Raw genomic sequence first — 27,385 nt, forward strand, 5'->3', positions numbered from 1 at the left:
TGTCCCAGTGTTGTTCACTGGGTGTATTTTAAAACTAGGAGTGCTGAGATCTGGTACCAAAAGTAGCTAAATTAGTATAGAGATGCTTATCCTAATTACTATATTGTAGATATATATATATTGACCTACCTCCAGCATCATTTAAAGGATATAACAAAACTACAATTAGTACTGGGTAAGTTAATCTAGGCTTTTAAGTTACAAAAGCATTGCTGTTTTGTTATTTTATTGATCAACTTTCATGCCTTTGAAAATACAAATTCCAGAATGACATCATGCCCAGTAGGAGTAATTAAAGCTATCTGATGAGGGAATTTAGAAGTTGAAAGGGATGATTGTAATTGATCCTGATTCAATCCTATTACAGCTTTTTATAGTTTAAGCTCTAGAGAAAGCAAACTCCTTGTCAAGGCTTTATTTTACAGATTCCTTTGTGTGTGCTATGCTTGCTGGTCTGTACTTTCCCTTTTAATTTTTTTTTTTTTTCCTGTAGTAAATAATGAGCTGCCGCCTGAAATCCGGCTTGCCAGTGGTCAGCTAATGGGTGATGACCTGTCCCTCCTTACTGCAGGAGAGCTGTCACCTTATATCAGTGACCCAGCGCTGAAGCTATTCCAGTGTGCTGTTTGCAACAAATTCACCTCTGACAGCCTGGAGGCCCTCAGCCTGCACGTGAGCAGCGAACGCTCGCTCCCCGAAGAGGAGTGGAGGGCTGTAATTGGAGACATCTACCAGTGCAAGCTCTGTAACTACAACACTCAGCTCAAAGCGAACTTCCAGCTCCACTGCAAGACTGACAAACACATGCAGAAGTATCAACTGGTAGCCCACATTAAAGAAGGGGGCAAAACTAACGAGTGGAGGCTGAAGTGTATTGCCATTGGCAACCCAGTTCACCTCAAATGTAACGCCTGTGACTACTACACCAACAGCGTGGATAAATTGCGCTTGCACACTACCAATCACAGGCACGAGGCAGCCCTGAAACTGTACAAGGTAAGCCAGTGACAGCAATCTCAGTCGCCACCACGTAGGCTGGGAAATTAACTGTTTCAGCGCTAATCGCGCAAGACTGAGCAATTGACAGAATAAATGTTTACTGAACAGGCGCCTGATCGGACAAAAACCACGCAGGTTAGGCAGGGAGGAGTCGTGCTGTCCACCTGAGGGCCCGTGTAGTATGCACTTACTGTGAACACAGGGAACGTTAGTTTTTTAAAAAAAGTTCTCTCCTACTAAATGACTAGAGGGGTTCTACATCTCTTATAATATTTTCACACTTTGTCCATTACGTTTTGATCAGAAGCTTGACGGGCGTTATGGAAAATGATGATTTTTCCGTACTGCGCATAGGGAAGGAGGTCGCTTTATGGCATATGTATCTGTTTGCAGCTGTAATCTCTCACAACCAAGTTATTGTACTTCAATATTTTCAGTAAGCACATGCAGTATGCCGCAGTTATACCAAGGATATTCAGAAGTAAGCACTGTCATCCTTTCCTCTGCTCTTCTTTTCCAAGCCAGTAATGATTTTTCACAAACATGAAAGGGTGTGGTGTAGATAAATATGTTAGTAGAACAGCAACTGTATTTTTATCTTTACTGGAAAAAACTATGTGGATATAATGAATACGTGGGAGTGATGAATACCATTTATTACACAACTTGTCGTGACTTTTTCCAAGCCTTAATTATGGGGTAACTTATTTTCTGCAGTGTGTTTACTGGATTGGCTTGATTGTCTTGGTTCATGTACAAAACATAACACATTCATTTCCAAGACGAATAACTTTGTAACTTATTAAAAACTTCTTTTGTCTAGGGGATATAAAAATTCAGGAAATATTGCAAACCATTAGTCACTGTAACAAGCTCTAAATATGATTAGAAAATCCATTTTGCAAGTTTTATCTATTGATTTATACTAGAAATCTGTGATAACTAAACTATCAAGAGTCATCTGCTGATTACAGCAACTATGCTGGTTTTCTAATCATGTTAAAAATGCGTAGACACAGAACAAATACAGAAAAGCCTCGGCAGACCTCTAGCTTAAGCAAGAAATAATGTTTTGCTGGTCTTCAACCATGTTCAAATGGTTGTGCTCAGTTAACGTAGAGTGCACAGGCAGTAACACGGATTTTATCACCAGATAGTTGTAACCTTGGTGGATCTGCTATGGACAAAAATGTCAGTTAATGCCAGATCAGGTCTATTATATTGTCTCACAGGGCTTGCTGCTCTGTTAATTTAATCATGCGTATTGTTTGAATTGCATTTTTCCTTTACTATAGAGAAGTGGGTTTTTTGTACTTGTTTGTTGCTTTTGTAAAGATCCAAAGTCCTATTTTGAAATGTGCCGAAAGATCTGAGAGGATAGTGTCGCAGTTCGCCCTGCCTCAGCAGCAAAACTGCCTTCAGAAGTTCAGGCTCCCTGTCATCTCTGAAGGGGGGTTCCTTGCTCCTTCCAGATATGCTGATCATGAAGCCACTCCCTAAGTCAAGTTTTTGAAATGATCTGGGCTAAACATAGGTGGTTCCCATTGCTTTTTTGGAGTGATAGCCTGGATTATTTCAGTGATCTGTTTTGTAATGCCACCTTTTAGAGAGATGCTGCTGCAAATCATGTCACAGATAGGAATGATAGACTTGGAGAAGGGAATGCAGAGGACTTGTCTCAGATGGTTTCACAGCTAAAGCTTCAGAGACTGTTGGAAATAAGATGCCAGTTGTTTATATTTTTAAACAAAGCCGCAGGTATAGCTGTGGAGTTGCAAGGTACAACCCATCTACTCAAAACAGCACTGTTTCTTTACCCACTCAACTCAATTCCTAGAGAAATCCTGATCAAATGTGTTTGCGTTTGCAGCATTTCCTACTAAACATTTGGTTTATCTTACTAAAGGAGCTCTTAGCCCGCATTGCTAACAATGTCCTGCCGCTGAACCTGCTTCTTTGCCAGATCCTGGTTTTCTAGATTGAGCAATTCAGTAGCACCTATGTGGTGCAGCTATCATGCATGGCAAATGACCATCACCACCCTTTTATTTAGTCTCTGAATCAGTTAGGGTGAAAGACATCTCAGTGGAGAAGGAATGCGTGAGCTCTTAGACACTCTCTAAACTTCATGTCCTACAGAAAGACGATTGAAAGCGTACTGCTAGTAACCATAAGGTTGTGAGTGTCCCAAAAAACATATTTTATAAGACCTGTCCTTACAATTCCTAGCGCGAATCTCAGCTTTTAAAAAAAGTTTCTGTCCCTCCTGACTTCTTAGAGAAGCTTGGAAATTTGAACCCCACTAGGCTTAACAACTCTCAGAAAGCAGATAGCATGTACACATGCACATGCTGTTTTTATATAATCTCATTTTAAGGTTAATTTGAAGGAGAGGAATGACTTATTTAATATAGCAATTGGGCCATTAGTGTTATTATTTTTTAAGATTTGGAGTTGGCAGTACTACATTGTGTCCCAAATAGCCAAAATGTTCCAGGTGTGTGTGCTTTATAACAGAATGTAATGCCTCTGAACATCACACAGAAAACTTTACTTTTAATTGTGGGTGTACATTCAGGCCTCAAGGTGGAAATAAATGAGATCTGAAAGTTTGTAAAGTTGTCTGCTAGCAGACTTGATAGTTTTGTCAGGTCTCGGTGAAGTTGTTGACACCGAGAGAATTGTAAACTTTTTCTCTCTTGATACATCAGATAAACTTTTAGAGCACCTAAGGAAAAAAAGAACATTAATTTGTATGAATAATAGATATGTGCCTTGGGAATGATATCGAATATTCATGAATTGTGTTTATATTCAAACAGCTCCTCTAACTCTTTTAAAATTAAGGTGCTGTGAATATGGTTTGGCAATAAAAACTTTAATACTAAAACCATCTGAAAGCACAGAGAAAGAATCTGTTACTTTGTTCCTTTACTTTGTCAAGTACCTCAAAGTTTTTTCTTCAGTGATCTATATTTATTTAAATGTTATTGTTTTGCGAATTCTCTTTTTATAAGTGTTGTCATAACAGCTTGATTTTCTTCCTATGCCTAACTATTGATGGAATAAAAGGATGTCTTTTCATAACTGTAGCTTTTAAAGTGACCGTGAACATCAGAGCTTCTCTTCTGAAGCTGTATAATTTTAGGCAGTACTGAAATGTCACTTTTAGAGTTAGATTCTAAATGTGGCAAAGTGAAACCTTTCGCTGTTTTCGAAGTTATTTGAAAAAGAAATGGCCTGATTGCTTCTTACAGAAGTGCAGTATTCAAATGGTGTTGGTAACGCGGCTGCTGGGAACCAGAACAAAGACAGCCTTACCCTGAGTGAACTCAGCTTGGGCTAAATGAATTTCCCAAAGACTTACATTTGGAATTGTGGAGCTTGATATTAGCAAATTAGACCATGCAAGAGCTGCGAGTCCTTCGCAGCATCCATCAAGAAGCATTCAGTGACTCCGCAAGTAAACAGAGAAAGCCTCTATAGCAACAGAGTGCATTTCCATGCTGCAGGAGGAAGCGTTCAACTTCTGCCGATTTGGGAAGCTGAGGCAGGACAGTGATTGATCCCCATGGATGTAAAGTACATATAGCTGGAACTGCTCTTAAGGAAGCCATTTTGTAGCTTAGTCAATAGCCTTTGATTCAGGGAACAGCATATGTCATGTCCTGGGCTCATAAAATAGTTTCCAAATATTTTTAATAAATAAATAAGTACGGGGTAGCCTTTTTACAAAGCAACTGGGAGTGGCCGAAAAGAAGTTTTCATTAACCAAATAACTGAACGACAGGATGAATTTCTAATCACAAATAATTATTTAAAATTAGTCTATCAAAATTATTATTAGATTAGATTAGATGATAATAGATTTAAAAGACATTCATTTTATAGTGGGTATTTACTGCAGATTGTGTCGTCTATGGAACTATTTAGGGGCTCAGGGAAAGTGGCAGGCAGCAGTTAGCAGAGTAATACTTAGCTGTGTGAAAACTACTTTGGTTTTCCCTTTATTGACAAAATATTGATCCATAACACTATTAATGCTATGACGGTCAGTTCAATTTGGCTAGTTCACTTTACCTCTCATATTCTCAAACGGCAAAGATATTACCCAAAAGGAGTGACCAGATTTCAGTTTAAGAAGGTTAAAGGTTAAAGGTTAGCTGAAAAGCATCATCTGCCTAGCTGCTTAACTTTAAACTGATCAATTTAATGAAAATCTGTTTTGCAGATGGTGTTTTAATGTCTTTGGCAGGATTTAGGCAGCTTTAACATTAGACGTATGCTAGTAAAAATTATTTCTTTATTTGACCAGAACAACACCTTTTCTTTTATGTTTTAAGGTAAAAGGCATGCGGGATATGGTATTTTGGCAAAGGACCCAGAAGCAGAAAGTGTTGATGATCTTTCCATATGGGCTTAAAAACAGAATACCTTTATGTCTATTGCTAACGATGACTGAAGAAACAAACAAAGCTGTATTCATTTTTTACCGTAATGTTTTACTTTGAACCCATAAAAAAGAATTTCAGTCAGAACTGTCCTTGAAAAAGGCTTGTCTTCTTTGCTTAGGGTGGAATGCAACAGCATTAACATTTTTAACCTGACAGAGCGTGCCGATTGTCTCTTTCAGACCTTGTATTAAATTGTAGATCAGCAGTATTCTTTTTCCTACTCACAAACCGACTGGTAATTGTGTTACTTAGCTGTAGATACCATAAATAATAAGGCAAATTAGTAAATCCAAATGGTAAGTTTTATCTGATAGAGATTATCTGAATAAACAAAGAATTAGGTCCTCAGGAGTGTAAAGTATAGCTTTGTGTTTACATCTTCTGAGAATCTGGCCCTCAGAGTTTTTGCCAAGATAATTAAGTTTCAGCACAAGCACGTCTTTCTGTTTTCAGATGTATGCAATTCAACAGGAATTTCTTGGGCTGCTAATGCAATACTATTATATGTTAGCTTTGTAATTAGCTAGGACTCTATCCCTTTGCTGAAATGCATTGTAATACTACACACACAAGCATAGCTTGCATGTAGCAGTCATGAAAGTGGTGCCCTTTGTTTCATATTGACCTTCCAACTTATTTAAAAAAGTTTACAATGAGCCTTTGTTTTGTCCGCAAATGATCATAAACAGCTTTCTAAAGAGCCCAATAAAATGAGATAATCACAAATGTATAACATCACATATTGAAAGGGTGGAAGAACAAACGGAGCTTTTACTATATTTTATAGGATGGATTTATAGTCTGTCCTTGGGTCACTTAGGGCCAAGAATTTTCACGGTCAGCTGGTTGGTCCTGCTAGCTAGCATCCTCTGCAGGAAATGCAAATACCATGCAGCACCTGCTCTTCAGCTGGGGTTATGCATTGCTTTTTTAAAGCAAGGTGTCCACTTCTCTGCTGGTTCAAAGTCAGAAGCTTAATTCGACTAGCTTTTTTTCTGCATCTGTCATCAACGAAGCAGAATAGTCTGTCTGAATTACGTAATGCTGTTTGCATATTTGGATTTTAAATCAGAGGGATATTGAATGCTTTGCTCGTCTTTATCACGTGCAGGAGGCACAAGTGGGATTTAGTCCTTAGGTAACTTTTAGTGTAACAGTTCCCCAAGGAACACTGCTTGGGTTTTTCTCATTATCCTTGTTCTGGATGAAAGCATTGTTGTTAGGAATTAACAACTGAGGTGGGGGGTGTGAAGTATGTGCATACAGGGGCAACTGGACTAACAGCCCCAATCACTTTGTTTGCTTTACTCTGTTTGGCATGAAATGTTGATACTTGATCCGTCTGGAATTAACAGAAAGTCACATTCTTTTCATTTCAATTGTCCTGCACTAACTTTTTAATTTAAAATCAAATATCCTAGATATGTGCCAGTCCAATTATTGAACTGTCATTGTCCCAGTATGATGGTAAAAGAGGTCAGGAGATTGTGCAGCATTGATTTGCATAAAAATCATTGTGGAAAGGAAATTGGAATATGTCTGCACATCTGAGGAGCCAAAACATGCTTTGCTTAATCTTATTCTTGTTGTTTGTTTAGGTGAAGAAAGCTGTTTTCAGTGATAAACAAAAGTTATTCTAATTTGTTGCTAAACATAAACCTCACGATAGAGGATATTTCAGTTTTTATAGTACTTTCAGGTTTATATTCATTTAAAGTTTTAAATGTTTTATTAAATTTAATTTCCACTGCAAGTTTTAGTTACTGTAATTCAGATTATGCTGTTGTGCTTACATGTATAAAGAGAAACAAGTGTTCAAAGGACACATTGTGTAGTTAACTATACATAGCTATATGTAATGTGTATGCCTGCTGTATGTACTTATATACTGTAGACAATTACATTTATTTAAAAAAAACCCTCAAACAAGTTGTGGGCTAATAGAATAGTAATTTCAAACCTATTCTATTTTATTTTAAATTTAAAGTGTAATAGCAGAGAAATAATTTTCACATTATATTTCATGTATATTTGATTTGATATTCAGATGTTGTCTGGTGGTCAGATAGTCCTACATGATGGTCCTTGTGAAAAATAGCAGGCATGTATTCCATTTATGGTATACAGCTAAAGCAGAAGGGTACTCTCAAATCGGTTTAGGGAATCGTCATGTTCTTCCATTGAAATAGTGTCCAAGATCCCAGTCTGCATGCTGTCCTGGGTGAGGATGTCTGAGGCTGCTCTTTGAAAGGAGTCTGTACCAGACTATTTGGACATGACTTGCAATGCGCAGCCTGCCCAGTGGAGCATGAGCTCGTAGCTCCTCTTGCAGAGCGGGAAGAGTGAGCAAGGAGGAGAGCAAAAGCAGCATAAAGAGGATCAGCCTCATTTATTCAGTATGCTCAACACACAAAATGGCTGTATAACAGCTGGTTTTTGTGCCTGGAGGTCTTGCATTCTGACATTAAGAGAAATGCGTAATTATTTCTGACTGAGATTCGAAGTAGAGATGCAGTGTACAGTGTATGTAAGAGTATTATGTCAATGTGAGTGCATGTGTATATGTGCATAAATAGATTGCAGCTATGGATTTAGCAGCCACTCCCTCCCAGCCTTGCAACATAGATTTTCTTGTTACCCTTAGGAGATTTTAGCTGATATTACGCAACACAGTACAGGTGTCTTCTCTAAAATTTGTAATTACAGTTTACCAGACTCTCCCTACTGGGATTTTTCTCCACCACCTCTTCCATGTGTTTAAGAACAAGCACAGAAAAAAAAGGACTGAGACACGACAGGAAAGTTATATTTTGACATGCATATGTGTACTTCAGCTTTGCTATTGCTTTTGACAAGTGGTTTGGGAGAAACTTTTCTCTGGTCTACGCATTTGTCAGGCCATCCAGACAAGTTGGAAACCATAGGAGAGTGGTGTATTCTTAGGGTTGATGGGAATAAAACCTTAAAGACCTATGTGCAGAACTAAGCTTTGAGCTGTTTGATTCACAGCTCTTGAGACTGTATTGGCTCTATATGTGTCTGTCTTGCTAGCGACACAAATTAATTTTCTACTTTTTTTTTTTTTTAATTTTTCCCTTTTGGGTAACACTGGAGCAATACTCCAGTCAGATTTTGTACGGAAAGATAGTGAGGAGGCTGATGTGAAATGCTGAGTAATGCCAATTCTGTTGGTTTTAGCAGAATTGGGCACAATGCAGGAGACATGTTTTATTGGATATATTTCCATGTGTGTGTTTGTGGGCAAAATACAATGCAGTACAGCAGGAAATAGGTAGTAGTTACATTAAATGTGGGCAGGGTTTTTATGTTAATAAAACATAAATTACAAGTCATAGCTTGTAATATTTTTTGATGCTGGTGGTCCGTCTGTTAGACTAGTGTACTTAATACAGGGAGGTAGTGCAGAATGATGATCATACGTTCTTGTGTTGGTATATAAAGAAAGTGAAACTTTGCTAAGAACCACAAGACCTTCGCTTTGTGGACAACTGTGAAGGAGGATGTCATGGAAATGACCCCCTTGGTCTGCAGCAGAAGGTGCCAGCCCTTCAGTTCTGCAGCAGACAGATACACAGGGTATTGTGCACCGTAGCCTCAGGGGAAACTGTATGTGCTACTCTCCCTGTGGGAGGGAAGGCATTAAGATAATCTTTAGCTTTTAAAGGCAGGGGGCATTGAAGGAAACAAAAATTGAGCAAAGGTAGTCCTTGAATGATGAAGTGTGCAGACTCCCATGCCTGGGGCATCTTACTGCAGTAGCAGTGACAAAAACAGGAAAAAAATGGTTTTGTCATATATGAAGAGTATGAGCAATATTCCTTGCTTACAAACATGAGTAGGAAACTACGTATTGCTAATGGGAGCCATGAATGGTAATGTATTAATCTTATTCCAAGAGTGGATATTTGACCATGAGTTGCCTAACAAAAAACATTTTTTTTCCTATTTAAAACTGTTAACCTAGAGTGCTAATCAAACCATGCTGTTAACATGATTCACATGTCTAAAATACATGAGTATATAACTCTAGGTTTATTGCTGGATTGTGTGCAGGCAATCTAGCATGTAGGGACAGTATTCAGGATTCTGCCCAAAGAAGAGTGTTTATTTGTGATCTCTATTCTCCCTTGTGAGCTCTCCCAGAGAAGAATGTATGCTGCTTCCTTGCACTGCTCCCGGAGAGGACCACAGAGGCCACCTCTACCCACAAAGGCTGCACAGAATCTGCTGTTCAGGGATAGTTTGTGCCCAAACTTTTTGTAGAAAAAATAGGTTACCCTTATTCAGAGAGAGCTCAAGATAATCCTGTTGTGATGACCCTGTTTAAAACAAAGGTTTACAGTGGAAACTCAGCAGAACTTTAGCAGGCACTTCCAATGGTCTCTATCATCTTATTCTAAAGTTGTTTGACATGGTATCCTAAACGTGTGATTGTGCCTATAGCAGTCCTTGGCTGGAAGAGTGAGGGAAGTCAGTTGTCTCCAAATTGCTTTATTAAGAAGGAAGATGTTTTCCATGGGAAATCTTGAAAAGTTCGAACTGGCTCAATTATCATACCAAGTATGACGTGTTACCCTTATGCTAAATTCAAAACTCTGGGTCCTAATGGCAAAAAAGAGGAAAGAGCACTTTTTATTAATAGAATCATAGAATCAAAATATCTCAAGTTGGAAGCGACCCATAAAGATTATAGAGTCCAACTGCCTGCTCCTTGCAGGACTGCCTCAAATGAAACTATATGACTAAGAGCATCGTCCAGACACTCCTTGAGCTCTGACAGGCTTGATGCCCTGACTGCTTCCCTGGGGAGCCTGTTCCAGTGACTGACCACCCTCTCGGTGAAAAATCTTTTCCTAATGTCCAATCTGACGTAGCTCTGTCCCCTGACGTAGCTTCATACCATTCAAACAACAATGTTCCTATTTTCTGTGCAACCTGGACAAAAACTTGCTCTCTGGAAAATAGATTGAGGCAAAAATACTAAAGTTTTCTAATTGAATAAACACTTTGTGAATGACCAGAAGCTTGATATTTTTACAGGTAGAACAATGAAACAAAGTCTAAGGAGGATCTTGGTATTCTTGCTCTTTGTGGCTGCTAGTGATGCAAGCATGGAAAAAAGCTTGCTTCACTACTGAAATGAGACAGCTTTTAGTATCTAGATGTTGCTATTTTGGAAACACCCTTTGGCATTTGCAGATATGTACACAGCTAATGAATGACTGGAAATTAGGAAGAATGAAGCTGGTGGAAAAAAACGAGGCCAAACTGCAAGTGTTTCTGAAAACCTTATGTCCTTATTTGTCTAGGAACTTCTGTGACTCAAAATCTTTGACCCAGGAGGAAGTCAGGACTCTGCTGGGTTATATCAGAGAAGGATCTTCTGAAGTCATCTCTCAAATAACAAAGATCACAGGCCACAAAAACTAGCTTAAGACTAATTTTACCAAATTTGTGACCTAGAGTTGTTTAGGAGATTTGAAAACACTGCTGTATTGGCCCCTGGAACTAGCCCTGTTGCAGATGCATCTGAGAAATAGGTGTTGTACCTAAGTTGTGGATATTCTTTGTCAGTTTTTGGCTTACTAAGATAGTCTCATAGGCAATGATGAATTGGGTACACTGCCAATGTGCTCTGTCTCCTGGTTGCCATATCCACTGGTATTTCGTGTAGCATGTCAGGCTTCGCTAGTATCTTCACGATACTTGGATTTCCACGGCTTAGAGAACTCAAGGGATGAAAATCTTCAGAACTAGTCATTGAGACTCCTGATGGGTATTTTTGAGAAAGATCAAATTCTTTCTCAGTTATTCATTTTGTAGTCTCTTGGAATGGTTTGCTTCGGGTTTTTTGTTTGTTTGTTTGTTTTTTAATTTCTTGAAAACCAAAGATAGGTTTGTGGGATCATCTATGACTCAACATATTACATGTAGGGCCTGGATCCAGAAGTCTTTCTAGAGTGTTTATTTTCTTTCCTGAGTTCTCCACTGAACAGCTCAAATTCTGTGGCCTCAGCTACCTCAGAAGTGTCAAACAGACAATAAGGCTTACCTAAAGCATTTTAGGCTACACAAAAGACAAGAGCCATGCTGGTTTTGAAGAGCTGTATGTATGTAATATTTTTTTATGATAAGGAAGAGAGCTGAGCTAGTAATCAATAAAAGGAGAACTCTGAAATCTCATGTTACAGAGTTCAAGCCTGTACACCAGTTCACTCAGCTTTTGTGCTCTGCCGATACAAAGGCTTTGTGCCTTGTGTTCACAACAGGAACTAAACAAATGTCTCTCCTTCACTTCTAGTAGTTGTTTGTCCTAATAGATTTAGAAGGTAAGCTCAATACTATCTGGACTAAGAAACAGAACATGGCCTTGGGAAAAAAGAAAACGTGTCTCTAATCGAGCAGAGGTGAGTGCGAGATAGGCCCCCAATATCTTTGGCAGTCTAAACAGACCTTATAGAAATGTAGTTAAGCATACCATGTAATTTCTTCACATATATGAAGAAATATCCGTCTGTCTTTCTGTCTGCCTATATTTATCTATACAAGTGCTTAATAGAGTGTCTGTTACAGGGAGGAATGAGTTAGAGGTAAAGTCTGAAGTTGTTCATGCTCATGAGAAATTAGAGAGACATATATTATCCGATGCTAGTGTTAGGGAGGAAGTTGCAGTTGTTGGAGACTGGCTTTCTTGCACAGGGAGTGAAGTGAGGGGAAGCAAAAAGGCAGGTGTGTGTGCTTACAAAAGTGTACACTTCCCAAGAGCATAAACAGAATTTAAAACTATGTGTGTCCATACATACCGCAGACTGCTACTGTCACCTGCTTGTAACACTGCACAAAGGTCTATGCATGTTAGCGTCTGCTGTAGTAAAGGTTGGATTTCCATTTCTGTTCTAATTTCCTTCTCCCAGTTGGCCATAATTTTCTTATAGATACCTTTAGGTCTAAAATTATCAGGATTTGGTCTGGATGTAAAGAATATTTCTTTCTTCTTTGGAGTTGTTTCTGAGTCACTTAATCATGAGATATCTTTCCAACCTGTCTTAATGAAAAATACTCCACTGCAAATAAAGATAGTCAAGTACATCTCTTGCAGTGGCTGTCCATAATGGAAGAGAATGCTATTTTAGAAGCAACAACACATTAATAGGCCAAGTGTGCAATGATTGTCCTATCACAGCAAATTATACCATTAGTCCACCTTATCTAATCTCTTTACTCCAGACTGGCTAACAACGATTGCTACTCAGAGCAGAGCAAAAAAATCTTTCATGGGCAAATATGGAATAATGTTGCTCATACAGGAAGATTCTTTTTCTTCTCATATGTCCTCTATCTGTAAAGAACAATGAATTAACAACATATGAATTCAAGTATCTTCCCCCCCTACCCCGAAGTGGTCTTTGGATGGTCTTATGTGTACACAAACATCAAATCAGTTTATAAACTGAACTCTTGGCTCAATCACATGCAGTGGGAAGGAGTTCCACAGGTTAATTTAACCTGCATACGAATATAATTTTTCGGCAATCAAAAATTTCTGTCATACATTTAAGTTATTAAGTTTTGTTTATTTGTTCATCTGGTAACAAGAAAGATCATGTGTTCTTACTTGCTTTATGATCTTTCTAAATAATCTTTATATCTTCATAATAATCTTTATTTTATGATCTTTCTATCATGTCTCTCTTTTACTTACGCTATTCATACATTAAAGAATTTCAATCTATTTGGTGTTGCTTTTAGTGGAAGTTTTTCCACATTTCTGCTAAACTCATCACTAACCTCTGAACTCCTTGTACCCCTGCTAAATATTTCTTGAGATATATAGATATTTCAGAACTGAACACACTGTTCTCAGTGGAGTTGTATGATCTTACCGTCCCATGCCTGATGCATCCAAAAATATAATCTGCTTTAAAAAAATTCTATTGCATTGTGTCCTGGAAATATGTTGCCTTTCCTTGCATGTCTCTTCCTCTGCACCCTTTCATACTGATGTCCAAGTGTCTTAGAGCAGTTACAGTTAACTTGGACATCAGTAATATGTTTGATTGGTTCAAATTATTCCTCCTAATATACATTTTCTTGGATTCATTAGTCAATACTGAATTTCACTTGCGTGCTCCGCTAGCTTTAAACCTCTCTGGCATTCCTGATGGTTCTTTGGCTGGTCTTGACTGGCATAAATTCTTTTACCCCCTCTGCAAGATCAGTCCTAGTTTGATGTCAGAAGACCCAGATGTAACTTTTGTTCTTTTAAATGACCTGTTAGTTCCTCTAGCTTGTTTTCTGTCTCTGTCAGTATCTAATCCATGACTTTTTGCCTCTGTGTCAGGTGCCTACATTAAGTGGTAAGCCCATCTCCTGCTTAGTCACCCAAGAGGGAAAAACTCCAGCTCTGAATTACCACATGGAAGAATTAATGTCTCCCTAATATTAGCAGAGTGAGGAAAAGAAGCATTCAGCTTACCCCCATGTCACATTACCTCTCCAAACAGTGGCCTCTTGTTGCTTTCCCACATTTATTGTTATACATAGTGACTTGGGGTGCAAATACTCATAGGCAGTTAACTACTTTTTGAGCCGGAAGAACAGAAATAGCTAATTAGCCATCCATCTGCAAATATTTACCCCAGATAGTAATTTGCTGGCGCAAAGCAGAAGATACTGTTTCTGCATGTGGACTACAAGGCTGAGGCATAACTCAAATGGACTCTTTGTAGTGTGCTCTTTTGTATACTGTTCAGTGCTAACTTTAATGTATTATTGATTGTTATTAAGGTACACCATGAAATACAGATGGGATGTCTGTAGTGGTTGAACTCATACTGTGGGAGCTGTGTTGGCTTTTGGATTGTTCTGGCCTTCACGCTGCTTGACATTAAAACCTTTACATTAGGGTTTAGAAGAGAAAGGAATATACAGTAACTAAGTTACCCTGTACATAGTGTGAAGTAATGTGAGAACATGATGCCAAATGCCCTCCCCACCTAGTCAGCACAAAATTTGAAATGAAATACTGATCTCAGAGCAAGCCAGGAAGTTCCTGATTCCCTGTGTGAGTATATACAAACGCTAGTTTAGGGCAGTCACCATCTGAATTTAAATTAGCTGTGCTACCTGCCAGTGGCGAAGGAAGTGCTAAAAGCGAAGGGATTAGGGATCTGATTTTCAGAAATGCCGAGTGCTAGCGGCTCCTGTTGATTGCGTGCGTTTAGCATCCCGGGGTCCAAGGTCACGCTCAGACTGTGACTGACTCCTCAGTGCTGGCTGCTGGCCTCTGTCCTTGCACTGCCCTCTTGGCTGGATGTATTGGCTGGTTTGAAATACACAAAAATTGCATCAGAGGATCAATTACTGCTCAAATGTCACTACCGAACCCTGTAATACTGCTAATTAGTTAAAGCAAAAGAGACATGTTGATATGCATTTATCATGGCTGTAACTCGCTGAATATCTTTTCACAAAATTAGGTTTGAAATACTTTAGATTCTCCCCTCTCCCTCTTCCTGGAAAGTTAAAGTACATAACTGTTGTTTTTTTCATTTTTTATATCCTATGCCTCTTTAAAATGAAATACTTCTAAATGGTTCTCGCAATCTCCAGCAGTTTGCATCTTAGAATAGTCTACCTCTGTTTGAAACCCTTACAGAGGGCATTAGTCACTGGAGAAAACTTGAAATAAGGAAACGCATGACAAACACACGGTCACAGGACAACCCTCTCTAACCTTGGCTCAGCTCCCTTTCTGCCATTAATGGAGCGCAAGAAATTGGAGATGTGATGCAAGTTCCCTGCCGTGGGGGACGGCAGGGCTACTCCGCTCGTGTCTGGGAGTCCCCGGCTGGCGCAGCGCCAGCTGCGCGCCCACTGTCCTCCCCACCGCATGCCGCGCAGGGGACGTGTCAGGAGAAGGACTGGGAAGGGCGGCAGCTGGAACGCACGTAAGCGTGTCTGTGATGAGAGTCTGTGATTCCTATTAAAATGGTGATGAGAGGAAAGAGACGGGGAGAATGTGGGGCCAAATCCATCTTTGTTGTAATGTCGCTGATCTCAGTAGTGTTACTCCAAAAATGGAGTTGGCCCAGGAGTCTTCCAAAATGACAGCGTTTCTTAACTCCGTCAATTGACTGGGACATGGCTCTCCTGTGGTTTGACTGCTGTGGTTTGTCACTACTGTGAGAAATTATCCAGTTCAAAAAGTTCTGTTATTTGGGTAATTTCTTGCTGAAATTGATGGTTACTGTTTCTGTTTTCCTCCCGAAGTTTATTTCTAGGGTTTTTCCATTTGTTTCTGGTGCTCTAGAGAAAAGGCTAGTTACAAAGGAAGAGTCAGAGAGACTGCTCTGCAAAGAGGGTGTGAAAAAGAGGAGAGGATTTGAATTTGGAAGGGTTTTCCCTCTCACTGAAACAGCTCCTTTGTTTGACATAGTGTATGTTGTTAGAACGAAATTTACCTCCTAAGTATCTTTTACAGATCAAAACAGGTTACTGGGTATTGATAACCACGACATACTTTGTGAGCATACACAGTAGGTCACCTCATCCATAGCCTGTTTCTCCTCCTAAGTTATTCCACATTTGTGAGCATTTTTCAAGCAGCTACTATTTAAAACCAGAAAGCCTCCACCCTGAAAGGCCCCAACCTGTCAGAAACATTTCCTCTCTTGCCTCAAGCTTGGAATTTCGCTCCAAAACGCCAGCTCCCTCAGGACTGTGCATAGTGTCATCCTTGCCTCGTGGTTTACTCTCTGCAACCTCAGTTGCGCACACGTGTGGCCAGTGTTTACCACCTCACCGCATTCTTCTTCTCCCTGCTCTACCGACATCTCTACGTGTCTATTTTCACACTGCCATCTACGCCGGTGTTGTTTCTGCAGTACTTAGCCCGATTTCATTCTTGCCAAGCCCCAAGCTCCTTTATGTTTTCTCTCTTTTCTGCCAATAATCTTTTCCACTTTCTCTTGTGTATACATGTGTGAGTGTTTGTGTACATTATCAAATATGCATTTCTAATTATTTGGGATGAGTGGGATAAAGGTTTTATTGTCTCGAGCTTGAGTTGGCCGTGTTGTTTTAAGTAATAAAGACAGAAAAAAGTATGCTGACCATCCCACAGGAAACTATCATGCATTTTGAACCTCCTGCATATTTTGCATTAGGAAAAATATGTGAGAAATTTATAGAGCGCTTTTTAACTGTATCAATGCTCTTTTTTCATATGGCTGCATGTACCAAGCCAAGCTCTACTAATACTAAGGGGAAAAAACACCAGTGTGACTTTGTGACTAATATATTTTAGAAACGTCTCTACGTTTTTCCTATGATAGCTTTTCCATACATAATAGTGTTTCAGTTTGAAGGTCTGACATCGCAAGGCCTATCAGAGCTAAACACAAGTGCTAGCATTCTGTTGGAAAGCTGGAAGCTTCCCACTTCCAGTGCTATAAAACTCCTTTTTCAGACTCACAGATCACAAGATTAACACATCATTGGTAGAAGGCCCGTCCTGGGTGTTGGCCCAATGTAATTTGAAAGGAAATTTTTCTGTTTGAAAGGAAGCAAGGAAAGAAACTTGATGGTGGTTTGCAGCAAAACCAAACTAATGACAGCTGGCTGAAGCTATCTGGGCTGGAAGCATTAATAGTAACCACCCTTGGAGACAATTTTAGGTCTGGTTTCAAGCACAGAGATTATGTTGACATCATCTTCGAGGACTGACTTGAGACTTCTCTGAAGACCCTGCTTCTCTATCTTCCACATGACAGGCACAGAAGTGCACCTTGGAGGGTCGGACTATTCTCTGCGAAGGATGCTGGACCTGTGCTGGCTTCACACTGGCAATCCAAAGTCTTTCGTGTGGCATTAATAAGACTGGGTTGCCATCGAAATACAGCATATGAGAGCTGAAAACCACGTTTTTTCATTCTGTTTTAGGCATAACCAGTGGGGTAAAAGAAATAATTATCTGGCTATATAAAGATGTCAGACCAGGGGTTTGATATTCTCATATATATCCCAATGAGACTCTGTTGTCGTTTAGAAAGGGTTAAGATTTGGCCCAACTCAAGCAAAAGGTAAATTTTTCATTGACTTTGGTGGCATTAAGATTTCACACATGATATTGCTAAATCTATGCTATATAAAGCTTTGTATAGGTGCATGTGTATGTAATATACATCACAAGCATGTACAAATGTGTCTGTATATTTTAGCCAATTACATAAACTGTGTTTAAACCATCTAATATGCAGATGTCTAGAATGAATAAACTAAAAAGTCTAGATAGTGGTAAAATATTCAGAGACTGTAATGAGGGCATGTTTAGTACGACTGTAATATTCAGAGTTTTGTTCTCTTTATCAGTTGCCTTCCTCTACTGTAAAACCATGGCTTTTTTTTCTGGTTACAGCAGTTTTCAGTGACAAATATTTTACGTTATTAACCTGTATAAAACAGATTAAAAATTGGGAAGTGTAAGAACAGATAAGCTGAAGACTTAAGTGCTTTGGGCTAACTTCTCTTACCAGCTTTCAGAGATAGAGAGGGAGACTGTATTTGAAACCTCTCATCAGAGCAAAATGAACGTTTTAGCATTCTCGGACGTAATATCAGGCTAACATGCTCCCTGACTGACATCCAGCGCATACTGTATAATTGCCAGCCTGCCTCTCTGAGTGCCTTGAAGATTACATTTTTTTAATGTCCCAATATTAATAACCAGATGTGATCTTCTTCCTGCCCAGGGGTCAAGATAGCTGGCCAGGTCAGGCTGTTTGTCTGTGTGCACAGACTGTGAAGTCTATTCAGAATGACAGGTATGGGGGGTGGGTGGGAAGGGTGTTAACCTCAAGACCACCAAAAGGGACTTCTCCCTGCTGGGAACAAAGACCAGCAGGAGCTTCAGCCTTTTTCAGTACTCCTGGGATTTTAACCAAGTGAACAAAAGATGATGCACAGCTGAAGAAATGCTCTTCACAACTGATACATAATTTAAGGTGTTCAGTTACAAACAACAGGATATGTATTTGTGATTTCAGTTGAGCACAGTCCAATTATCTGCAGTCAGTTGATATTTTTGTATACGTAGTTTCTATGTGCTGCTTTATATGTTGCGAAGATGCTCAATTGCTAGTGTTCAAACACATGCTAGCCTTGAAAATAGCCCTAGAAGTAGCACTAAAACACCAGCAGTTGCTATGGGGTGTTTTGTGCCTTCTAGTTAATGTTTGCAAGTCTACACACAGAAATACTTTATAGTGAATAGTATGATATAGTTTCGTTAAACATATGTTTTAAAACCATTTACTCCTCACTGTCTTTTCTAGTTCGGTAAAAAAATCAAAAGAAGAAGCTATTTGTTTCCTAATTGATTTTCTACGTTAGTTGTTCATTGAATAGATAAGTAGTGCCTGTGATATTTGATTACAGAGCAAGGCACCCATTTAACCTTCCGTTCTTTCCTGGCCAGGATTTCAAATACAATACAACGTACCTCCCTTAGGCTCAGTAGGATTAGACTGCTAGCAGTAATCCCTGATGCTATGAAATAGACCTGATAGAACTTCAACTCACTTGTTTAGGATTATGCTCATGAATTTCAGCTCATCTAGTTGCATTAACCCTTTGGGAACTTGTGTGGGTTATGCTGCTATAAATAATGAATATTATAATAAACAATGGTCGACACATATAAAAATCTCTTAACATCTTTTAAAGAATTCACTTTGGTGATAAAAATGTAAAATTCACATTGAAATGAATTTAGACAGTGTATTACAAATCCTCAGAGTTTCTTTTAACTCTAACGTTCAGAAGTCTCCTGCAGTTCAACAGTATCTTTAAGCAGCTCAGTCTATGTTTATGCATTGATTTTTAAAAATTATTTTAATGAATTTTATTTTCTGCACTGAAAGGGCAGACAACTGATATCTGCTAACTACAGAGCATCGGTACAGAATCTCTCAGTATAACGACTTGAATGCAAGCATGGTCCTAGAGTAAAGAGGAGGGGTACTGGTACCTGAGCTATCACTTCCTGGCTTTTCTGCTGATAGCAACAATCCTGATAAGGGCAATAGTGACTTTTGATGACTTATGCCCCAATCAAAAAATAGAGTGAGAGTGCCAGACCATTTCTGGTGGACCGCTAGACAGCTGGCAGGCAAAAACGTTGTAATCACTCCAGATTTGAACTGCTCTTTTGAATTGGTGACTTCTATTTAAATGCTGATTTTTAATCTTGCTAAATCACTGTAGGGAATAACCCTGTACTAGCAAGAAGAAGGAACAGATCTTTTCTGTCTTTCATTTTCAGGATCCTAAAAACCACCAATGAAATAAATATTGTTTCCTACTATTAGTCCCTTAAACTGTTCAACCTTTAGTGGAAAGGCTCATTAAATATTCATGTGCACAACGAACTGTATTAATTATTGAAATTAATATATATGTGTGTGTGTTTTAGAATATTTGAAGTCAATTACAATGAAAAAAATGTGGAGAGTTTGACTTGGGAGCTGTAACTTACTCTCACTTTCTTGGCAGGAGGTTAGGAGTCAAATTAGGACTTACTGAATATGCACGTTTAGGCATCAGTTGATGAAACTACTGTCCCTTCAATACACTTGCATATGGAGTTGCTATATTTAAAGATAAGATGATAGACAGGATCAGTGCTACTAGCTGCACTTGATGACACAGGCATAAGGGCATTTCTTTACTCTTTAGACACTACTAAAGGCATGCCTATTATTGTAGATCTGCCAGATACTCTTGATGATACATTTGATGATAAAGTGGTATTGATGAATAGCTGAAGGCCATGAGAGCAATAAATGAAGTTACTCTTGAGTGACTCCATTCTTTTTTTCCAGGGAGGACTCGGGAGCGGGGGCAGTTTGGGGTGGTTGTTCATCAGCCCAGTGGGTGCACTCATGTGCTCCCATGTGGAGTATTGCTGAGTTCTAGTCTGTCACCCTTCTTGATCAACATATGCCCAAGGCCATTATGGGAGAATCATCTGTGCTTCAGGTGAGGGTGTCTCCAAGATGCTGCTGATTTTCATCTGCACAACTATTTCATCAGACTTGGATGATGAAATCAATTGTTTGACTCAGTGTCTTGCCAGTCTTGGGATTCGTATATACCAGTTGTGTTGTAAACCTAGGTCATGCTGGTGGGATTCAACAGTTGGTAGAAATGGCTGAGGCAGCCTCGTGTAGCTGCCCCACAATCGTAAGCCTTGCTGGAGTCTACGTTTGGCTACTGGGGTAATCCAAGGAATGACAAGCATGCCTTGGTCATTTATATATATGGCCAAGTGCTAAATTAATGGATATTGCTTTTCTTTCAAATCCGCTTCTCTCAATTTCTTTTGTTTTAGAAATATCTTCCAAAAAATTGGAGTAGCTCAGTCCTTCTGGTGCTGCTCAACCTACAGTCATTTGCAATATTTAATACATTTAAACTTTTGTGCTCTGTTGGTTAGTTTTGATTTGACACATGGTATATTTCTGTTCCCTGATTGATTGCAAATGTACCATTAGAAATTGGCTGTTTCGTGAACGCTCAGTTTACACATTCAGGATGTGCTTTCCTCGGATATTCTGCAGTGTGCATTTAAACATAGCTGTTTCTGACACAAATTCCTTGCTTAGGTCAGCAGATTTCGTTCGTAGAAATTAATGGAAAACAAACAGTCAAGAGGTGGGGCATGGAAGAAACTAATTCAGGAATTTAAGACAAATATATCCAGTATTTTCCAGCTCTCCTTCTGACGCTTTAATTCTAAACACAGAACTTAATGGCCGACACTTTGCCACCTTTGGATTTGATCAGAAAAGAGAGGTAAACATATGAACTTTTGGGAGATTTGAGCTGCCAGGAGTATAGCTGTCTGTCCATTAGCCAGTGCTTCTGACAGCAAGTATTTTGCAGCTGCTGTCCCAGATCTGTTCCAACTCTCACAACTTGTTTCTAGTTGCAGTTTCACTCTATTTCAGCATATAAAGACTTAAATGAGTCGGACTCTGATTCTCTTTGAAAACCTCTTTTCACATATGTAGTTCAGATCGGCTAGCAGTGCCCTGGGCTTAATCTCAAAGACGCTGGAAGCTTGTGTTTTCAGAGAGTGGTTGGCAAATGCAGAATCTGCTTTCTCGCCTTCTTGAGCAAAGTTTGTCATATTTGATTGTTCCGCCACACAGCAAAGTACACTCATCTTTCAGATTCTTACAGGATAAAGGGAGTAAAGAGTGCCCATGGTGGGAAAGTTTGTTCTTCGGCAAAAAAAAATTTTGGTGGCTTGGGTATCAGTACTATTTATTAATGTGCTTTTACTTGGCAAAGCAAAAAAAGAGAGCTTTTTTGTGTGCGTGTGTGTGGGAAGGGAATCTTATTAAGTCTAAATAAATAGACTGTAGGAATCATGGTAATACTTTACACTTCTCTAAAGCCTTTATTCAGAGGCTTTCAAAATGTTTTAACAATGTTAATTAAATTCAGTGCTCCTACATTCTGTGTTAGCCCAAGTGCATATAGGGCCATCTTCATGTACATACTGGTAGACTGGAAGGAAGCTCTTGTTTAACTGTGTGCAGTGGCATTGCACTGCAAGTATTTTCAAGGTAGGTGAAAAAAAAAACCCAAAAAAGCTGTATTCAAGTGAAACTGCACAGGGAATTGCCTGTAGGTAGGCAAAACATAATTACAAGTTGAAATTTGGCCAAGACATTTGTCTTAACACTCTTCCTCCTTTGAAAAAATGTGCCACGTACTTAATAACTTTATTAAGTACAAGCAGTTACGAAATCTGTTCTTTGTTTCAACCAAAAGAAAACATTTCGTAACAGGACGGTCGGTGCTGTTAAACACCATGCTAGGGCACTGACTCATTACTAATTTAGACAGAGAGCACCATCAATGAATTACCAAAACTCTTTTTTGCAGCACTGGTGTTTTCCTTGGAGATCTCCCCTCCAAGTACTGACCCTGCTTTAGCCTGCGAGATCTGAAGGGATCAGAGCACAAGGTGGTATGGCTTAGGGCTGTATATAAAATGATGAAGGACAGAGTGAAACCCAGCCATGTGCTCCCTTTACTCGACACTGTAGTAGGACTGGGAGGTGGTGTTCAGTGAAACTCAGAGCTGCTCTTGTTTTTAGTAGTAAATAATCAGCCCGTGAAATTCACCACTAGAGTGGGGGGTTATCCGGATAAACAATTTATCAGGATTTTTAAGTAGGATAAGGGGATGAACATTAATGATGTTTCTGATTATGTGGGCTAAACCAAAAAGATACAAGAACGTTTGGTTCTCTATTATTATCGTTAAAGTCAGGATATGAACAGACTGTCTTCCAGGGTCAGGCAAGGATCTCTTGTCACACCGCACACTCCTTCAGGCTCTCTAAGGGCTTGTGTTTGTACTCTGCTTTTCTGTGAATCTGATATTAGCTACTTGCACAGACAGCATGTCGGAATAGCTGGGCCAAGGATATGATTCATAGTGTTACTCCCGTGTTTCCATCTCTCTGTCTCCCTCAGTGACTGTTCTCAGAGGACAGCATTAGACTTCAAAAATGAAGACGGGAACTGAGCGTTTCAAATGCAAATAAGATGCCTTTCTATTGGCAATTTTAGTTTTGCTAAGGCAAGGTACTACTCCAGCAGTAAACAATCAAATCTGCATGTCTGGTTATTTTTTTTTTTTCCTTTGTCAACTTATCACTCAGCATGGGAGAGGAGTGTCTGCGTCATAATTAGTGTTTCATTTATTTAATTTGGAAGTACAAACAATAGACAGAAAAGACCATTTGGCAACTAATTAATTTGCCTCTGCTCAAAGAACATGACAAAAAGTTTCCCTTCAGATGAGCATTCATAGTCCTGTGGACTTATATTTTCACATTTGAGTAATAATTAATCATCAGTACTGCATAGATAATTTGATATTCTAAGTACAGCATGTAAAAATACAGACTTTGAATACGTTTTTTTAAACTCAGATGACTTGGAAACACTTTATAGATCATTCTAAGAGCAGTTATGATTCAGTGCCACACAGCATCTTTCCACGTTTTAAGGAAGCACAACTCTATTCCACCTCTTGGAAGAGGACGGGGCGTCTGCTGCCTGGCTCCCGTTTCTGCAGAATCCATGTGGGACCGTGCGAGAAACGGTTTGGCTTAGGTTACTGTTTTGCACTGCAGTTTTGTCAGCATCGCAGTAATGTGTTAGCTGTGTGCCAGCCGTTACTAATTGCTCGGTGCACTCTCCTCTGAGCAAGGATTAGGAAGACAAACTTCCGTGTTGTGATCATTATTATCAGAACAAACAATCCAGACCCACCGAGGTTGTGTCCAGATTACTCTCTGGGTCTTGGCATGGTGATTCTCCAGCCCTGGCCAGTTAATTTGTGTGTGGAAAGCAGGTCTGAAAGGGAGTGGAAGGGGGAAGTAGAGGTAAGATGGTGCACTGCAGGGATTTGTCCCAGTACAGAGCCGGGAGACGGCAGGGCATGCACTCGGACTCTGTGCCTGGGAAGCACTACTGGTTTCTATAATGGAGACAGGATATGGGAGAGTAGAAGATTTGGATTGCAATAAAGGGATCAATCTTCTTTAGGGAAGGGCATATTGTTGAGCATGGTATTTTTCACTTTTCCGTAATTTCCCTTTCCCTGCAGAGTGTTAATAATGTACTGGAGAATTCCCAGACTTTAGGATGTCAGTGGGCTAAGAGGGAAAAGTATTGCTTGACCCGAAAGAACAGGAAAGCTGCTTCTGGGAGAAAGGAAGAAAACACATTGGTTATTTGAGGAAAGACCTCAAAGGGAAAATTGAAATACAATTTTTCCAGGCATCCAGCCTGTAATGGTAAGAACTACAGAGCAAAAAATGTTGGCCCAAACAAAGCTATGCAGACCTTGGAAGGTGAATTGAAGTTGAAGCCAGTCAAAGGCTTTCAAATAAGAGCTTCTTCAAATAAAGCCCAAATAGCAAGAGAAACAAGACAACTGCAAGGTAAAAATGAGAATGAAACAGTTTTATTAATGCTGTTCAGTGAATGAACTAATATTTAATAGGATTTTATCATGTCTTCCTCACATATCTCTGAGGTTAGTAATACTGGTATTATAAGTTAGCTAATTGTAAATAATAATTGTAATAATATTGTAATGTAAGCACTGTATTGAACTTTTTAAAGTCAAATATCCTTGTAGAGGAATCAGTTTTTTCTTTGTTAGTTCTGCTCTTAGCCAGAGGTGTGTAGAAGGGGGAGGGGAATAAGGATTACTTTAATCCCCAAGTCAGACATGGGTATGTGAGTGGGCACTGGCATGCAGACCAGCTAAATCTATTATTCTGAAGCAAAGTACAGTAGCTCCTGGTATGGACAATGATAAATAACACTGACCTAAAACAAGAATGATTTTAAGCCGCCTTCACTTATCCAGCTTTATGGAGATCTGAAAATAGAAGTTGATTTGTCTTTGCATCAGTCTGTATATATGGCTCATTAAATGACTTAATATAATTAGAAGTGAGATGTCCATTCTCTTAGTCACTTATTTTTGTCTTATACATTGTCATGATAGCTCAGAAAAAATAAAAAATAAACATGCAAATAACATTAAAAGCAAAATGTTAAAATAGTATTTATTTTTATTGATCACATCCCCAAATATCTGAACCAAAGCTGTTCAAAAGAACAAAAGTCTCTTTTACTCTCTCCTTTTTACAGGTGTCTTTTGAATCAGGGATTGAAACCTGAAATAACACAGTGGCGTTTGTGGGCAGTCTCAGAGAGAAATGAAAGATTCAGTGGATACTGACACAGTCTTATTTTGTTGTTGTTGTTGTTTTGGGTGTTGTGTGTTTTTTTTTTTTTTTCTTTTTCTGTAGCAGTGGTACTTCTAGATTTAGCTTGATGGATTTTAGTAGTTCAAGCAAAGAGGAAGCTTTGGTCTGTAAGGCTTGCAGTTCAGCCTCATCAACAGAAAAGGTTCCATTTCAGAAATATTTTTAAGCTTTTTAATAATAAGCAATGAGCCAAGCTTTTAGAAAATACGGCTGATGTAACCACTAGGTAGTACTATAAGGAAATAAAGTCTCTCCTCAGCCATCTCTTTTGTGTCATACAGCAGTAGTAAGTGGAGTTTCTTTTTCAAGTTCATATTCAGGTCAGATACTCTTTCCCCTCAATGACTGTGATGAGAGTCAGTCTTCCAACTGTTACACAATATCATGGTCCCCAAAAACTCAGCAAGGAAAGCACAGCTAATATGAGACATATGCTAATAAGAGACTGGCTTTCCTTTTTTTCTAAATTTTTTTTAATGCAGATGCCAGATGACATGTCCAAATAAGCACTTCAAAAATGCCTGGTAAAAGTTTATTAATACATGTCATTACTGCAAGTCCTTATATGTGCCCCTTTGAAAAAAAGTGGTCACTTATTAGAGACTAGAAACAGAACATTTACTTGAATAAAATTATTAATAAAGCACATCAAGACTTGTTTCTATTAGTATTGGTCCATGAATACTTCATGTGCTAATTTAGGGCTTAGGGATATTTAGTCATACAAGCCCTCCAGTCTGAAATAGGCATGTACCTTATTATTATTATTTAAACACCGGCCTTTAATGTTTTGAATATATTTATAAAACATACTTGTCCTCCTCATAAAATTAAAAACATCTGCTATGGCTTTTCAGTTAAAATGTTGTGGACATGCAAGTCTGGTGATAGGTCAGTCTGCCATTTTGAATGGCAATTAAGCTGACAGTGCACCCTATACCAGTGAGACTGTGAAAACAAACAAAAAAGGCAGATGGTTCATTTAGTTTAGTAATTGTAATTTGTTGTTCATTAAAAGTAATTCCCACACAGGCATTCTCTATGCAGATGGAGTATATGGAAAATTTTATTCCGCCAACCTGTCCTAATAATTATTTTTGTTAGTGTAATTTGCACCGACGTTTGATAGGCAGTTGATTAGAGCAGTATGATTTTGTCAGAATTAAAATTAATTGTAAGTTTTGCTGCTTTCATTAGTCTGCTTTTATAACTATCATGACCAAGCAGCAGGGGTTTGGCTCTGAAATGCTGAATATCACAGCAGCATTTATTGTGTGTTTGTTTTTTTTTTTCTTTTTGAGATGATTGAACCTTTTAATTGAAGGGTTTGTGTTTGGAAGAGTTTTTTTTATACCTACAGAAGATGAAAATTAGTGGGTAAACTATTTTAGGATGATTCTAAAATACACTTTGAATAGAGGAATGTGCAGAGTTATAAAAACAAACTCAGTTAAGCTTGAGATATTTTTCAGACTTCTTAAATGTAGTGATAGTATTGTAGGTCCATACATCCTGATAAGCAGAAAGGAACCTTATGGCCAGTTACAAAAACATCCTTATAGGTAAAAAGCATATTGGCTAATAGGTTTTATTCAGGGACTTTTTTTCCCCTTTAGAGTATAAAATTGTGTTAAATAAACTTCGAAAGAAGGAAACTAGTGCCCTCTTGATGATCATAATTACAGAGCTACTCAGTTTGATAATCATGATAAAGTTGTTCTCTCCTAGACAAAGTTATTCTCTCCTAGAAGGCTTAAATTACAAAATAATTCTTCAAAAATAAATATTAGAACATCTTGGTACAAATGTAGACAGATAATTCTCAAGGCAAGTCTGAGTGCAGCTTAGACTCACTGGTGTCAACCTGCAGTGTTAGAAAGTAGATAAATACTGGATATAAAATCCAGAACACAGTTCTATGAGTTTCAGTTTACTTTTAGTCTTTTATATCTTGGTATTTTTGCTGGTTTATCTGTTGTGGTTTTTTTTTTTTTTCTCTCCATAGCAATAGAATATTGGTAAGGCAACAGAGCAGACAAG

The 27,385-nt window shown here is 38.8% G+C and overlaps 1 protein-coding gene across 1 annotated transcript in view; it reads left to right on the forward strand.

Moving 5' to 3' along the window:
- ZFHX4 (zinc finger homeobox 4) overlaps positions 1–27,385 on the forward strand; it is a 129,774-nt gene that overhangs the window by 3,210 nt on the left and 99,179 nt on the right. Inside the window, exon 2 of the mRNA XM_086609411.1 lies at positions 494–996. Within this exon, the coding sequence (XP_086465537.1) occupies positions 494–996 (503 nt within the window). The remainder of the gene's footprint in view (positions 1–493; positions 997–27,385) is intronic.

The sequence above is a fragment of the Tauraco erythrolophus genome, chromosome 3 (genome assembly GCF_009769465.1).
Source record: "Tauraco erythrolophus isolate bTauEry1 chromosome 3, bTauEry1.pri, whole genome shotgun sequence".
In the NCBI taxonomy this organism is placed as follows: Eukaryota; Metazoa; Chordata; class Aves; order Musophagiformes; family Musophagidae; genus Tauraco; species Tauraco erythrolophus.